At 43.4% G+C, this 16,327-nt stretch overlaps 1 protein-coding gene across 1 annotated transcript in view; it reads left to right on the forward strand.

Moving 5' to 3' along the window:
- LOC112107732 (tubulin polyglutamylase TTLL7) overlaps window positions 1-16,327 on the forward strand; it is a 79,593-nt gene that overhangs the window by 51,216 nt on the left and 12,050 nt on the right. Inside the window, exons 14-17 of the mRNA XM_026655545.1 lie at window positions 57-252; window positions 1,323-1,531; window positions 4,892-5,005; window positions 8,994-9,074. Coding sequence (XP_026511330.1) covers window positions 57-252; window positions 1,323-1,531; window positions 4,892-5,005; window positions 8,994-9,074 — 600 coding nt within the window. The remainder of the gene's footprint in view (window positions 1-56; window positions 253-1,322; window positions 1,532-4,891; window positions 5,006-8,993; window positions 9,075-16,327) is intronic.

Raw genomic sequence — 16,327 nt, forward strand, 5'->3', positions numbered from 1 at the left:
TATGCTCCTTTTGGGCAATGGAGGAATTTACTATACATTTTATTTTTTTATATTAGCCCCTGTCTTCTATGCCAGAAAGTTCACAGACCTTAAAAAAACAGAGGAACTACAGTAGTGAGAGTAGCTGTGACAGCAGCAGCAACACATCAGAATGGGAGGAGGAAACTGAAAAGGAAGATCACAATGAGAAAAAAGAGATGAAAGTGTCATATGAGCTTGAAGAAAACAAGTATAAATTATTAGAGCGATCCAGTAAGTGAATGATCATAATTTTGATTAAATCTAATGTGCACAAAAATCAGATAAGATATTCCTGTGCTGCAGAACTTAACAGTGACAAAGTCTTTATGCCTGAAAATTGATCGTCTGAACCTTGGCACTAGACCATCTGGATTCACAAATTAGCTTGTTTAATTCTTCTTCTTTAAAACCCAGTTCCAACTTGATAGAAAAGCTGGATCAAAATAACCTATGCATGACTTGCTGCCAGGTTACTACGTACTAAAGAAAAGGATGAACATTAGCTACCATTGGATGTGTTGTGTATGCGCCTCTTTGTTTTCATTACTTCTGACAAAGTTGCCATCGAATTTATTCTTCGTTGTTGTTGTTTTTAATTTCTGTTGAACATGATTTTGTTGGGAAATAAAAAAATCTATCTAAGGAAGTGCAGAAGGTAAGATTTATAGATGGGTCACTCTCCAGGTAAATAAGAAGAACAATAGCTAGACAGTGTAACATTGAATATTAAAGTGCTGACATGGTTTGTACAATATGTTATTTGTGTTTTGTAGTATACAGTTTAGAAGTATTGCATCGAAATTGTCATTATATAGCAATGTAGTTATGTTTGCATATGGTACTGCTGCCAAAAATTGTTTTGTAACAGAATCTTATTTTTATTATGGGCTGCAGAAGGCCTAGAATGTAGAGGATCAGTGTAGTTCTGCTGTCCAGAAAAGCCAGAGTCCCTACTCCCTTCCCCCAAATCCTCTGCTCACATTCCATCTTACTGAACCACAAGATGCATGCACCCTTTGACAAATTTATTGTACATGGGAGAGGATTTGAGCCTAACTGAAGAAGACTGATTTGGGGGCAGGAATGGGTACTTTTATGGGTTGCATAAAGCATTTATTACTGGAGAACCGTATAATTTCCAATAGACATGTTCTCTAGTCAGTAATGACAGAGGAATGTACAGTAAATGGACGGAAAGTAATTATATCCTGCATTGTCTTTGTCTTCAGGCAGATTACACTGGAAACCTTTAATTAAAAATATAAAAACTCCATCATATTCACCCTCCACATCATCCACAGGTCCTATAAGGCGTTCTGTAAGCTGTCCCCGTTCAATATCAATCTTCGCTATGCAGTCACAAGCCGCTGAGCAACGTCCCTTTTCAGCCAAACCTGCAGTGCAAATGCCACGTCCGTCGTCAATGAATAGGTCCCATTCTTTAAATCGTAATTCATCTTCAGTCAGAATGTGTAATACTGCTAGTCTGGGCACAGTACACTCTTCAGGGGTAAGTTAATAAAAACACCACAATGTGTTTTATTTATCTAAAAAGTGCATTGCAGTATTGCTTTGTGTAATACTGCTTCAATAAGATTTTGAATTTCTTTCAACACAGTACTGTCATCATCTTGGTGTATAATATTAGTTTTCCTACTACATTACTAGTTTTCTTGATACAATGTCAGAAATCCTGAGGTACTGAAGTAGCTTGTGTTTTAATAGAATCTCAGGAGTATTGGACTGCTACACCTTTATGTTCCTTAAAATTAGCTCTTGCAGTGATTCTTTCATGTTTCCAGTGCATCCATTAGATTGCAGCCCTGCAAACACCACAACTTATGGGAAAGGACTTCTTAGTCTGTGCCCTTGTGACTGAGAATCCTGAGCTCCAAACACCCTTCCTGCACTATGTCTAAAAGATGGAAGGGTTTTCTATTCTCCAGGACAGGCTGTGTGAATGATTTGGAATTATTGATTTCCCAAACAATATAAGGGCTTATCTACCTAAGAATTTTTACACTGGCAGAACTATGCTGGTGTTTCAACATCAGTATAAATCCCCTACATTGCATTGGAGTAAAGCAGGGCTTGCATGAGTAAGACTTAGGCTATATCTTCCCTGCAACAAGAGGTATGTGTATACATTGAGAAACCTATCTTGGTATAAAAACCTAGTTGACAAGGTAAAGCTAGTTTTAAACTCGATGTAGCTAGCTGAGGTAAAATCTATACCATCCACTCCTGGGATTTACCTCAACCAGCTATATAAAGTTAAAAACTACAGGACCTTGTCTCTGTTAGGATTTTACATTGAGATAACTAATTTCAATTAGCTGTCTCAGTGTAAAAAACACACTCCCCCCTCCCCCACCAATGAAGACAAAGCTTTTCCCCATTTTGAAATGCATCCCTAAGTAGACAAGCCTTAAAGCCCAAGTGGCCTAATTAAAAACAAGACGTATTTAAGAATAAACGGAAGATCAGATTAAAAGAGTTTTCACCACATATATAGTTTTACACGTGGCAGGAATTAAGATAGGTAGGTTCATTGTTTTTTTTGTGGTTTGTTGCAGTGTAGTAACAGCCTTACAGTCCTAGAGTTGGATTTCTCCCCTCTCTGTCCAGCCTATCTGAGATCATCCTCTTTGGTTTCTCCTTTCACAGGTCCGTTATTCCTTACAGGTTTCTGTGATGTGCTGTATGCCCCACGCATGCCAAATCTGTCCCCAAATTAATTCAGGAGTATATTAAGTGCTGTAGCTAAACCATTTCAATTCCTGTTTTCCAGTCCCCTTTATATCTTATCACCCCCAAATAATCCTTTGGAGATATGTCAATTAAAATGGGCACTTTCAGTCCACATATTCAATCGCTCTCCCCATCAGAGGAATGTCTGTTGTTGTGAGAAATTATTTTGGGATGCTAATTAACCTTTCTAACATTTGCTCACCCTAACCAAAAGATTTAATTTGGCAAAAAGCTCGTTACCTGCTGCCTCTGAGGCTCTTTAAAAAAAAAAAAAAAGGTTCTTTTTTTAAACTGAGTTAGCTGATGTGATGTAAAAGATCCCTGACCATCTTTTGTACATACAGTTTAACAACTTTAAATTCAGCTAACAGGATTATAAAGGTATTAACCTGTGTCTACAGACAAAGTGTTAAGAATGTTTCCCTTCACATTAGCTAATTCGAGGTTAAAAAAGCTCCTTTTTATCATGAAGACATACCCTGAGAATTTATTGTTACAGGGCTAGTATAGACTTCTCTCTTCACATTAATTCTGATCTATATCAAATACAAATTACTGAGAGATTAAAATGAGTCTGTCACAGTATGCCACTGAAAATGAGCTACTCACTTAAATAAACATAAGTAAGAAACCAGATTTACTTTTTCATTGAGAAAGCTTCAACTACTGGCAGAGATCTTGTATTACAGAATATCCTTGTTTCTGTGACAAAACTGGGGTCATATTCCTTAAAATAATGCAAATAAAGTTACTTACAGAATAGCAGTGGGAAAGATTTAATTATAACTTTATGGACTGAGTTCCATGCACAGTACTGTATGATTTTTTTGCAACCAAGTATAATATACTGCATATTGCTGATAGAGTAAAAATTAAAAGGGATCATCCATAACTTTTTAGTATGCTCAGAATAAATTATTTGGAAAGTGTATGTTTATCAGCCCTTTGAGTAGTGAGAAGAAAGTATGTTTTTAGTGATTTATATTACCATTAATTAGATTGATTTAAAAACCAAATGCATAAAGATATGGCACCTAAATATGGAAAAAAACCTATACTTGAGCTATAAACCCAGAATTATAAATAGAAATAAACAAGAGGAATTAGATGCCTCTTTATTTCAGAGCCAAATTATTATATATTATATGGCAACATTAGTTTGTTAAGCTTTAAAGTATCTATCACTTAATTCAGCCAAGAAAAGCCCTAAGAGAATAAGGGCTGTACTTCTCTCAAAATCCACAGATGTTAGAAAGCCTGGAAATTCTAAATTAATGTTCAACTTTTAACAAATAGAAAATCAAGCCCCATCCCAAGCCTCCAAACGTTCTGAAGTATGCAAAAGCAAAGTTATGAAATATCTATCTATCTATATCTATCTATCTATCACAAACAACCTTAATTCTGCCCCTATAGCACCATCCTGAGGGAACTAGAACATCTTAGACAATCTTAGCCATCTGTCATACAGGTTCATCTCAATATTGATCAAAAACATTCATAACTTGAGATTGAAATCCTGCCCCCATGAAGTCAATGGCAACACTTTTATTGACTTTAGCAGGATTTCACTCTTTAATTTACGGAACCTGTGCATGGAAGTTTGGTATGATTTCTTTCATTTGATTGGCAACTTGTGCTCAATTGAGATGCAGGACTGGATAGCAAGGGATGTCTCAGCTCATATTGGAGGTGCAGTGGTAGAGTTCTGTGAGGTTGTTTGTTAGTGGCTGCATAGAGAATCCTCTTTGCGCATAAAATAATAGTTAAATTTAAATTTGTTGTGTTTCAACTGTATATTTTAAATGGGGTATATCATAAATATATAGCAGATTTTGCTCATCTGTCTGAAACAAATTTACCTTCAGACTTCACTTCTCTTGCAGTGTTTTATAAGTTCTAGTCAATACTTATATATGTTAATGTACACATAAAGTGTATGTATTATATACCTATACCATTTACATTCTTTTTAAAAAGTCTATTTATTTTCCTCTGTTTGGGAATAAATATTTTTTTACCATGAAAATATCTTTCATATAAAAGATACACATGAAATCACTAACTCTATACTAAATCAAGTCCATATCAATTTTTGAATGAGTCTTTGCTTCAACAGAGAACAAAAGAGCAAGAAGAGGCATTGACAAGAGAGACACTGGTCATTTTCAATGATATGAGGATCAAGTTCCCAGGAAAAACAGATGAAGAGGCAGAATTAATTATAGAAAATGTAAGTATCTATCAATGAGGAAGATGCATCACAGGACACTTATTGTTTTATATTAAGACCCTACGAACTTGGGAAAATAAAATATACATTTAATGATTCATGAGCTCCTGTGGCCTTAGAGCTCATGGAATCCATAGATCAAAGCATTCCAAAAGCTCAGATTTCTACATTCTACCTGATCTTAAAAGAACAACACAAATCATTCTTAGGACTCTCTCAAATGTGACAAACCTTTATAATTAGGAAGTTTGAGTAACTTAAGTTTATAATTGTGGAGGTTTGTCCTGTTAAAGTTCAAACTTTTAAGTAAGCAAAGAAGAATGTTACAATTAATTAATAGTTATGTTTCATAGAATGTGACTACGGATTGTGACATGTTTATCACTACCCCTGAATAGGCATGCTAAGGAACTAAGAAAGGTATGCAATAAGGCAGGGGTCGGCGACCTTTCAGAAGTGGTGTGCTGAGTCTTCGTTTATTCACTCTAATTTAAGGTTTCGCGTGCCAGTAATACATTTTGACGTTTTTAGAAGGTCTCTTTCTATAAGTCTATAATATATAACTAAACTCTTGTTGTATGTAAAGTAAATAAGGTTTTAAAAATGTTTAAGAAGCTTCATTTAAAATTAAATTAAAATGCAGAGCCCTCCGGACGGGTGGCCAGGACCCGGGCAGTGTGAGTGCCACTGAAAATCAGCTTGCGTGCCGCCTTCGGCACACGTGCCATAGGTTGCCTACCCCTGCAATAAGGTGAAGTAGAAGCCTGAGTACAAGTGCCAGGAATACCATTTGCATTCTTGCTGGCTCCTTCAGTTTGCCAGCTTGGCTTTTCCTTTTATCTAACATTCTTCTGAGCCTTAGTAGTTGGCGTGAAACAAAGAAGAATATGAAAGGAGGTGAAAGAATAAGAGATGAATACTGTGCTTGATGCTAAACAGTAAAGGGGAATCTTAAAAGAAAATATACGAAATATGAAGAGATACTAGGAGAGACAAAGTGCAGATTGGAAAAACATTGAAAATGCCGACGAGCAAAGAAATAAACATCAGTTTAACAATGAAAAAAGTAAATAGCAATGTTGTGTTCTGCTCTTTGTCTGGCAAAGGTGTAACATACACATGTTAACATGTCGCAGATTAAACCAAATGTATCCTGGTTCAGTCAGGGGTCCACTTGCAGGGGAACTGAGCAGCTTTCATTGTTATTGATAGGGGCTGCACAGGCAGTTTTCTTTGTTATGATGAAGATGTATGCAAAGCTCTTCCTGACTCCAGACACTATCCATTTGGAAATGTCCACTGCCTTCTGGGCCATGCAAATCCTGAATGGCCATTGATACTGGCTCCATATAGTAATCCAGCCTCTCTGAGAGGGCAAAGATACCCCACAAACTTGTATATAAAAGAGAGATTTCTGAAACAATTTTTTAAAACTTTTTTTGGGGGGGAAATTTCAAAATTTCCAGTTTTCCTTCTGAAAACAAAAACTTTTTCAAAATTTCTGAATTTCAAACAGAATGGAAATTCTGAGTTTGAACGAGCTCTACTGACTATAGCTCCAGGACCTAATTCCTGTGTGTGACCCAGAAGCACAGGCGTCAGACAAACCTTGGTCAATCTATGGGTAGGGCCCTATCAAATTCACAGCCATGAAAAACACGTCACGGGCCATGAAATCTGGTCTCCCCCCGTGAAATCTAGTCTTTTGTGTGCTTTTATCCTATACTATACAGATTTCACAGGGGAGACCAACATTTCTCAAACTGGGGATCCTGACCCAAAAGGGAGTTGCAAGGTTATTTTGGGGGGGAGTGGGTGTTCATGTTATTGCCACCTTTACTTCTGCACTGCCTTCAGAGCTGGGCTGCCAGAGACCAGTGGCTGTTGGCCAGACGACCAGCTCTGAAGGCAGCGCCCCGCCAGCAGCAGTGCAGAAGTAAGGGTGGTGATACCATATCATGCCACCCTTACTTCTGTGCTGCTGCCTGCAGAACTGGGAAGCTGGAGAGTGGCAGCTGCTGACTGAGGGCCCAGCTCTGCAGGCAGCAGTGCAGAAGTCAAGGTGGCAATGCCATACCATGCCATCCTTCCTTCTGCGCTGCTGCTGGCAGTGGCTCTGCTTTCAGAGCTGGGCTCCTGGTCAGCAGTCGCCGCCGCTCTCCAGCTGCCCAGCTCTGAAGGCAGTGCCGCCACCAGCAGCAGCACAGAAGTAAGGGTAGCAGTACCACAACCCTCCCCCAAATAACCTTGCAAGCCCTCCACAACTTATTTTTGGGTCAGGACCCCTACAATTACAACACCTTGAAATTTCAGATTTAAATAGGTGAAATCATGAAATTTACTATTTTAAAAACCTTATGACCATAAAATTGACCAAAATGGACCATGAATTTGGTAGGGACCTATCTACGGGCCATCCGAAAAACAAAATTCCCTGGTATGTGTGGGGCCTCGCCTAATTCTTGATCACTGAAGAGGAGCGCAAGGCCTGTTATGCCAATTGCTGTGATAGGAAAGGCCCCCTTTATAGCCTTAATTTGAGAGCTCCCTTTGTTCCTAATTGCTATTTGTGGTGTATGTGAGTAAGTATGCAAAAATTCAGCTTGATAGGCTCCTCTTTTCTCCCTGGATAAGCTGTGGAATGCGGCTGTGAGCCTGAGAGACTTTTTGAGCCACACGGTTCCTTTAAAACATCTTCATTGACTGTACAGCATAGCTAGCGAAGAACCTGCCTTCTACATTAAGTGAATCCCTATAACATGATTGCCATATGCCTAGCGTCAAATAGGCTGGGTAAAATCTCTGGCTTTGCTCCTGGGAAATTGGTTCACTTGGGTGATAATACTGGGTAAAATTTTCAAAAGCACTTCAGTGATTTAGGAGCCTGAGTCCTATTGAAAGTCAATGGGACTTAGGCTCCCTAGTGACTTAGATGCTTCTGAAGCATCTACCTATAATGTCTAAACCAGCTTTGAGCCAAACTGGCTCTCGGTTATTCCCAAGGCCTTTTCCAGCAGTCAGTGATTACCAAGGTAAAGGAGTGCCACATAACTGCCTCCATTCCCCTGTGAACACCCTTATACTGTGGGTTCAGAAGAGGGTGACATAGGGGCTGCAACAGTGGCTCTGCATCACTGGATCCTCTGGTAGCCAAATCTACCAGTTTTGGGTCTGTTCTAACTGATCACAGAATCTGGCCCTTCAAAGGGAGTTTTGCCTGGATAGGAACTGAGGCATAACTGGAATAATTCACTCATAGGTTTCTCCCCCTAGGCTATTTGTTTTCTAGACTTCGAACTAAAGTAAAATGCTTCTTCAACATTTTCTTCAAAATGTACTCCATCTAGTGGCATGTCCTGATATAACATTAAGCATGACAATATGCTTCCTTATTGCAAAGTCCTCTGTAAGGCCACTTAACAAACTTCTCTGGGAAAATAAGAATCTCAAGGTTGGAAGAGGTCAGATAACAAAGTGATGGTGTGTTAAATGACTTTGAGGCAAAATTGTTAATAGATACTGATCTGGAATACAGCCAAAGGTGCAGAATAGCAAGACATTTAAAAGATATGTTAATAGTTCATTAATATTTAGATGTAACCAAGGAAAAATAAAAATACATTAGGAAGGGTATTTTAAAGTTACATCTAATGACCTACATGAAGCACAAAACTTCATATTTACCAGAATAAACAATGGTTATATAATATTGAACTCTGTGCCCACCCCCGTGCTTTTGCTTGCACTGCTAGAATGGCATGATCAGGTAGAACAGGGGCCAGGATTTGGCGTAAAGTCATTACCTCTTTTCCTAAATTTGAAGACACTCTTCCATTTCTTATAGAGAATTAATTTATTTTTTACACAAAATACTGGGATTGTTTTTAAACGATTAAAGTATTTTACCAATGTAATATTTTTGCTGGAAATGTCAGATTCCACTCTTTATAGATGTTTGTTTTTATCTTTTGTTTTTCAACTAATTCAGATTATGGATAATTGGAAATACCATAAAACAAATGTGGCTTCATATTGGCTGATAAAACTGGACTCTGTTAATCAACGAAAGGTGAGTGATGCACACTTCAGCCTTTGAAAATGTTATTAAGTAGTGAACATGCACTTAGAAGTGACTGCCATGGAAAAGTTTGAGATGTCAGAATATGGGCCACCGTGTGTGTTCTTATGTCAGTGACACCACTGTATATACAGAATAATTCCATTGCAGTTAATGGTGTTAGTTCATATTTATACCAGTGTAACTAATTTCAGAATCTGGCCATTGGATAAGATTTCCAAAACCAGGTGTTTAAAGTTAGGTAATTGTTCAGTAGGAGGAGTTGTATGTGCACCATTCTTGAGAATATGGTTACTCGTTTAGGAGCCTACATATGGATTGAGGTGCCTAATTTTGGGTACCAATTTTTTAGTATCTTAGTGTAGAATTGTATGCATAGTGCCAGGTGTTATTTGGAGTATACCTTGCACAGCTCATGTGTGGTTGCAAGTCAACATGTGGGGGAGAGAGAGGTCTTGCAACTGGAGGGTCAATAATGTGAGCCTGTGGAAAAAATGATTGTTAGAACAGTAAACAGTAGAGAATTGTCACTTCTAGTACAAAGAAGCCTGTGAAGCAAACTCCTTCTCCCACCCCCCAAAAGAAAAGAAGTAAATATAGCTATCGGGTGTCTGAGTTGTCTGAGTCTGAATTTGGCCCTTTGAGTGTAATATCTTAGCAGATGGCTTGTTAATGACATGGCAGTGAATTGGAGGTAGAGCTACAAAGATTAACAATGTTGTAATCTTCAATTGAATTTACAAATACTGGTAATTATTCCTCTTCTTTTGCCAAATAGTTTATTCCCACGAAAGATTAGTATTGCTTGTCATGCTTTCTCCAGTTCACAGAAGTAGTACATGGGTACTGCTCTTGTTTATAGTGTGCTAATGGCTTCATTTTTAATCTCCATTTTTTAAAAAATGGACATATTTTAGTCAATCTCGGCTTTGTAAACCAGTATCTCTTTTCCTTAAAATAGCTGAAATTTGATTTGGGAATAGGTGAGATGGTGTCAGTATATCACTGGACTGGGAGTCAGGAGATTTGGATTCTCTTTCCGCCCTTGAAAAGAACTTGCTGTCTGACTTTGGGCAAGTCACTTAACCTGCTATGTACCTCAGTTTCCCAATCTATTTTTTTTTTAAGAAAACAGTAGAAAGCACTTTGAGTAAAATGCTTAATATATAATATGTATTGTTGTTAGGAAGGGTGAAACATCATTATAAAGGAACAGGAGAAATAGGTTGTAACCACATTTCAGATTGCCCCTACAAAATCTGCAGTCTCGTGTTCAAATTTTTTAATCTCTGTAGCGCTGAATACTACATTAAACTACTGCTCTGTTTTTGGATCTGGGCACAGACAAGCTGCTATAAAGAAAACTTGTCCATTGTGATGTGATGTAATTGACCATTTGACCTCAAGTTCATACGTTAGATGGAAGATTTATGCATACAGTTTTATAAAACTGGCATAGCTGTATAGAGACAAAGACATGATGAGAACTTGATAATGCAGGTTAGCTGTGAACTTAATTAAAGGTCTTTTGCAATTATATAAACTGGCAACATAAATCCACATTTCTGCAAAGATTTTTTTTAAAAAGCATAGAGTGCATGTATTGTAGTAGTAGTAGTAGTAGCAGTCACCATTGATTGATTGAGACTGAATTATTTTATTATTTGACAGCTACTGGTCCCTCTGCTGAGTACCCTTTGCTAATGATTATCTCTTACATGTTTGTAATGCACTGGGGAGGGTCATTACCCCAAGATCCAGTGCATAGACCTACTCCATCCTTTGCAGTAGGGGCGCTCGGCTGCCTCAGCAGCACTCTTCCCCATCTTTCACCAAACCCGCAGAGGCCTCTCTGCTGATCTGACAGTTGGAGTGGTGGGTTATAGGAAGAGCGGGAAGATTTGTCATGACCCACAGGTCTCAAACCTGGGCCTGCAAGATTTATGGGAGCAGCCACTCTCCAACCCTCCGCCTTGCAACCTGCTAGCAATAGCTTACCTGAGACTTACAAAGCCCAGCCCCTGCGTGAGGTCCAGTTGTGGAGTCCCAAATTGGCTGATTGGCCTGCTGGCCCTATGTAAGCCAGCAGCAGGAACAGGAAGTTGTCCAAACAACTGGGCTCTGAACTGTGGGACATGTGCCTCCTGCACCCTGCTTAGGGTTGCCAGGCACCCGGTTTTCGACTGGAACGCCCAGTCAAAAAGGGACACTGACGGCTCCGGTCAGCACTGGTCAGCGCCATTAAGGCCTTGGCTACACTTGCGAGTTACAGTGCAATAAAGCCGCCCACAGCGCTGTGCCTCACTCCCCATCCACACTGGCAAGGCACGTACAGTGCTGTGTCTCCCTGGCTACAGCCCTGCAGGTACTCCACCTCCCCGAGAGGAATAAGAGATGCAGCGTAGTGGCTACAACTCCCGGGTGTCAGTGTGAACGAGGAGTTAACTTGCTGCGCTGTGATAATCCCCTTATCAAGTAGCCACTCTTTTCATTGTTGTGATCTGCTCCAGGAATGCAGAAGTGCCCTTTCAAAGCTCCCTACCAGAGAGAAAAAGCAAAGATTTTGCTGTTTGCTTTGAGTGAGTGAATGAGAAGCGGGGGCGGGGGGGGGACAGAGGGGTCGGAACTTGCAAGGCAGGGTGCTGACACACTCTCAGCACCCCAAAACCCACTCTCTCTCCCCCCACACTCCCTGTCACACTCCACCCCCCCCTTTTGAAAAGCACATTGCAGCCACATGAATGCTGGGATAGCTGCCCATAATGCACCGCTCCCCATGCAGCTGCAAATGTGGCCACGCCAGTGCGCTGTCAGCTGTCAGTGTGGACAGACTGCAGCGCTTTCCCTACTCAGCTGTACGAAGGCGGGTTTAACTCACAGTGCTGTACAGCTGCAAGTGTAGCCATACCCTAAGAGTCCGTTCAGCAGCGCAGCAGGGCTAAGGCAGGCTCCCTGCCCGGCTCCCAGATGCAGCTGGCATGTGCTCCCTCCGGCTCCTAGGTGCAGAGGTGGCCAGGGGGCTCTGCATGCTGCCCCCGCCCCAAGTGACAGCTCCGCAGCTCCCATTGGCTGTGGTTCCTGGCCAATGGGATCTGTGGGGGTGGCGCCTGCAGACGGGGCAGTGCGTGGAGGTCCCTGGCCCTTCCCCCTAGGAGCCAGACATGCCAGCCCCTTCCAGGAACGACCTGAGGTAAGTGCCGCCTGGAGCCTGCACTCTGCACCCCCTCCCACACCCCAATCCCGTGTCCCAGCCCTGAGCCCTGTCCTACACCCAAACTCCCTCCCAGAGACTGCACCCTCTCCCACACTCCGAACCCCTTGGCCCTAGCCCAGAGCCCCCTCCTGCACCCCAAATACCCTCATTCCTGGCCCCGCACCAGAGCTCGCACCTCCAGCCGGAGCCCTCACTCCCCCTCGCAACCCAATCCCCAGCCCTGAGCCTCCTCCCGCACCCTGAACTCCTCATTTCTGGCCCCACCCTGGAGCCCACACCCCCAGCTGGAGCCCTCACCCCCTCCCGCACTCCAGCCCCCTAAACCCAACCTGGTGAAAGTGAGCGAGGGTGGGGGAGGGGATCGAGTGAGTGGGGGTAGGGCCTCGGAGAAGGGGTGAGGGTGGGGCAGCGGGCGGGGCAAAGGTGTTCGGTTTTCTGCAATCAGAAAGTTGGCAACCCTAACCCTGCTCCTGCTTGATTTTTCTGGCAATCCAACCTGGCTTGACTCCTGACATCTGACTTGTGGTTCCTGACTTCATTTGTTTCCTGCCCGTGACTCCCTGGTATCCTCACCTGCCCTGACTCTGGTCTCTGACTCGTGGTTCTGATCTTCAGATTGTCTCTTGCTTCTGATCTCCCTGTATCCCAACCTAGCTGACTCTTGACTCCTGTCTCATAACTGCAGACTCTGGCTCTGACTACTAGGTCTGGCCGCGTATGACCTTGTCGTGACAAGATTGCACATTATCCTCCCTTCAGTGGAGCGTACAGGAAAAAGATAATGGAACCCAGACCCCAGACTTTGCAGTCTTCTCTGAAGTGGAGATCCCTTTTGCAGGGGAAGGTCAGGTCCCCGGGGCAACTGTACCTATTGGGCTTCAGGAAGTGGGCGGGCGTAAGCCCGCCCACTGCTAAAGGGTCCCCCCCGCCTAAGGGGAGGATCCACAGGGCCTGAAACTCAAATAATTAAGGGGGACAACTAATGTAAAAACAGGGACAGGAGTGCGGTCAAAGGGTCAAAAGAAGGGAACCTGACGGGGACACCGAGCAGAGAACCCCGGACAGCGTCCACTGCTCCTCAAAGGTGTCAAGGGAGCTAGTGGACGCCGCCCAGAGGAACTCTGCCCGGATACGTGAACGGACAGAGGATCGGAAACAGGCCCCACAGTCACAGGAACCTCCATCGGCCAACCTCCTCTCCCTGGTTTTATAGATGGCCTGTTTAGCCAGGGCCAAGAGGAAGTTGACCAGGAGGTCCCGTGACTTTGTGGGGCCACGGATAGGGAGTGCATAAATGAGAAGGTGAGGGGAAAAGTGTAACCAAAAACGCAACATAATGTCGGTGAGGAGCCGGTGTAGGGGCTGCAACCTGGCACACTCTAAGTAAACGTGAGCCAGGGTCTCCCTCACGCCGCAGAAAGGACAGGTGTCTGGGACAGGGGTAAACCGTGCCAAGTACACGCCCGTGCTCACGGCCCCATGAAGGAGCCACCAGCTGATATCCCCGGCGGGCCTCGGGACCAGGGTGGAATAGAGGCTGGCCCACCGGGGCTTCTCACCCTCAACAGGTGGCAGGAGGTCCCGCCACTTCGTATCGGGGCGGGACACGAGGGTGAGGAAGTGAAGAGTGTGGAGCACGAGCATGTATAGATGTTTCCTTGGCGTGGTCAGGAAACGAACCGGCTGCAAATCGTGCAGCCGGCTCATGGAGAAGGGGCGGGGGGGGGCGGTTGGGTCCACGGGGCAGGGGCCCGATAAAAAGGTCCGGAGGACCAGGGGTGGAGGGTGGGCGGGGCGTGTCCTCGCGCAGGACCTGGTCGAGGTAGACCCGAGCAGCGGGCGGCAAAGCGGCCCTCACCTCCTGAAGTACACGCCGGGGAGTACAAGGCCTGGAGAGCCCCATGCGCCGAGCGAGCATCAGGGGATCTAGCCAGACTCCCCGGTTGTAGTCCAGGAGGTCTCCGACTCTAGTGACATCTGCCAGGACCAACCTCTGGTGCACCGCGGGGGACTCCGCCACCTGCACACGAAGCTGGGGGTTGTGTAGCAGGGGCTCCGCGAGGAGATCTGCCCCCCCGGTGGCCGCCACGGACCTGGTCGCTGAGAACAGGTTCCAGGTCCGGAGGAGGTCCTGTTAGAAGACCGGCAGCCCGGAGAGGTCTCGCGGAAGACCTCTCGGATCGAGATAAAAGAGCTGCCGGTCGTATTGGAGCCCTCGGAAGCGGCGCAGGAAGGCGTGCGCTAGTACTCTCCATTCCGGGGCAACTGTAGCTAGGAAGAGTCCTTGATAGCATAGATCTTTTGAACCTAGGCTGCTAGAAGTAGAGGGAGCGGACATCAGCTGGGGGGTCAGAGCTGCAGCAGAGATGTGGGTTCTCTGCACGGAATCTTGGGGATTCTCTTTCATCTATCCCAACAAGGTTATCCCTTAAAAAAAAAAAATGGGAAGGAATCTCCATGAAGGGAAACACTGGCAGAGGGCACAACCCCCTCTTGTGGGGTGAAGGGAGTGCTTAGACCTGATATGGTGTCACCACTCCAATATGTTAACAGGTATCTCAGACTGGGAATACTATTTCATTGACCACACCGTTTTCAATTGCCCCTGGGTTTTTCTTCTTCTTCTACTATAAGAGATTCAGCCATCCAGTTTAGCTGTGGCTTTATCACTCCAGCTGGTTTGTCCCCTGTAACTGGTGTTTTAAAAAGCATGCTAGTGGGTCCTGTGCTTTCTTTGACTGATGCTTGTGTGGCACCCAGGGCATGTACAGTATGTCAGGATAAGACACTAGGTCATTAATATAAAATGCAGTACTGAAAATGTGGATTTCTTTCTTCATGTAACGACAGCTTTGATGACTTAGGAGACTAATACTACCTGAAGCATTGGTGTGCTCTTGATATTTTGGCAGCAGGGGAAGTGATTTGCTCTATGTTTCTCTACCTTTTTAACCTCAACCCCTTCAAGCAATCAGATAGGGAAGTAGTTATACAAATGGCTTACCTTGGAGATTGACATTGCAGCTAAGGATATCCAAATGTGATATATGAGTACAAAGCTTTAGTGGATCTGAGAGCAGAGTGTTTTATATTCTAGCAGGGTTGGGGTGGGGATGAGGGGGTGGGGGGGTAAAAGCAAAAAAAGAACCAGAGTTAAAGAATATTTCTGAAAGTATAAGTATGTAGTTCAAAAGCAGCTCTGCAATTATATGAAGTTTAAAACAAAAACTCGGACTATGCGCTCTGGGATTACTAGGAAATTCCAGAATACGGGAAGGAAATATCCACCAAATATGCTAGGTTTTCAGAATGTCTATCCCCAACAGGTATATCTTCTCAATGATTTCTCCACTCTTGTTCTGGATAAATACAAACACCTGTACATAGCCATAATCTCTAACATCAATCAGCGATGCGTTCCAAGGACCATTTAGCAGCTGTATTACCTCAGCTTGCACAATTTCTGCTGTTTCCACTGCTGGCACACTGTCTTTGACTGCTCAGTTTATTCACCCCCTTGTTCTGTTACGTCTAGATGATTTGTTGTGTTAGTGTAAAAGAAAAGGACATTTTCATTCTGCACAGGGAAATTAATTTGGTTGGAGCTAAATGGCTGTGCCCTTGTGCAGTGCCTGAAAGTTCTTATTTGGGTGCTGCTCCCTAGAAGTATTCATTGTCGGCCTACATGCACTCAATGTGCCCGAGCCCAGAAGACTCTTCAATAGCAACGGTCATTGGTGTAGTAAAAAGACAAAGGTCATCTTACCATGACTAAATTCTCTGCTTGGTAACTCCCTTGTCAGGTATCTTAGGGTTTGGATACCATCTTACTTGCTGAGCAGTGGGGGCATCTCCTTTCAGAAAATCACTTTAACAGGCTTTATTCTGTGTGATGCTGTAGGCATTTTGGGGTCTTTTTGCTTTTGGGTGAAATTTGCCTCTGTTCAGCACAAGGCCTATATCAGTGATGGGCAACCTGTGGTCCGCAGGCTGCATGTGGCCCTTCAGGGTAATCTGATTGCGGGCCGTG

This window comes from Terrapene carolina, unplaced genomic scaffold, assembly GCF_002925995.2.
Source record: "Terrapene carolina triunguis isolate 2854851 unplaced genomic scaffold, T_m_triunguis-2.0 Scaffold210, whole genome shotgun sequence".
Lineage (NCBI taxonomy): Eukaryota > Metazoa > Chordata > Testudines > Emydidae > Terrapene > Terrapene triunguis.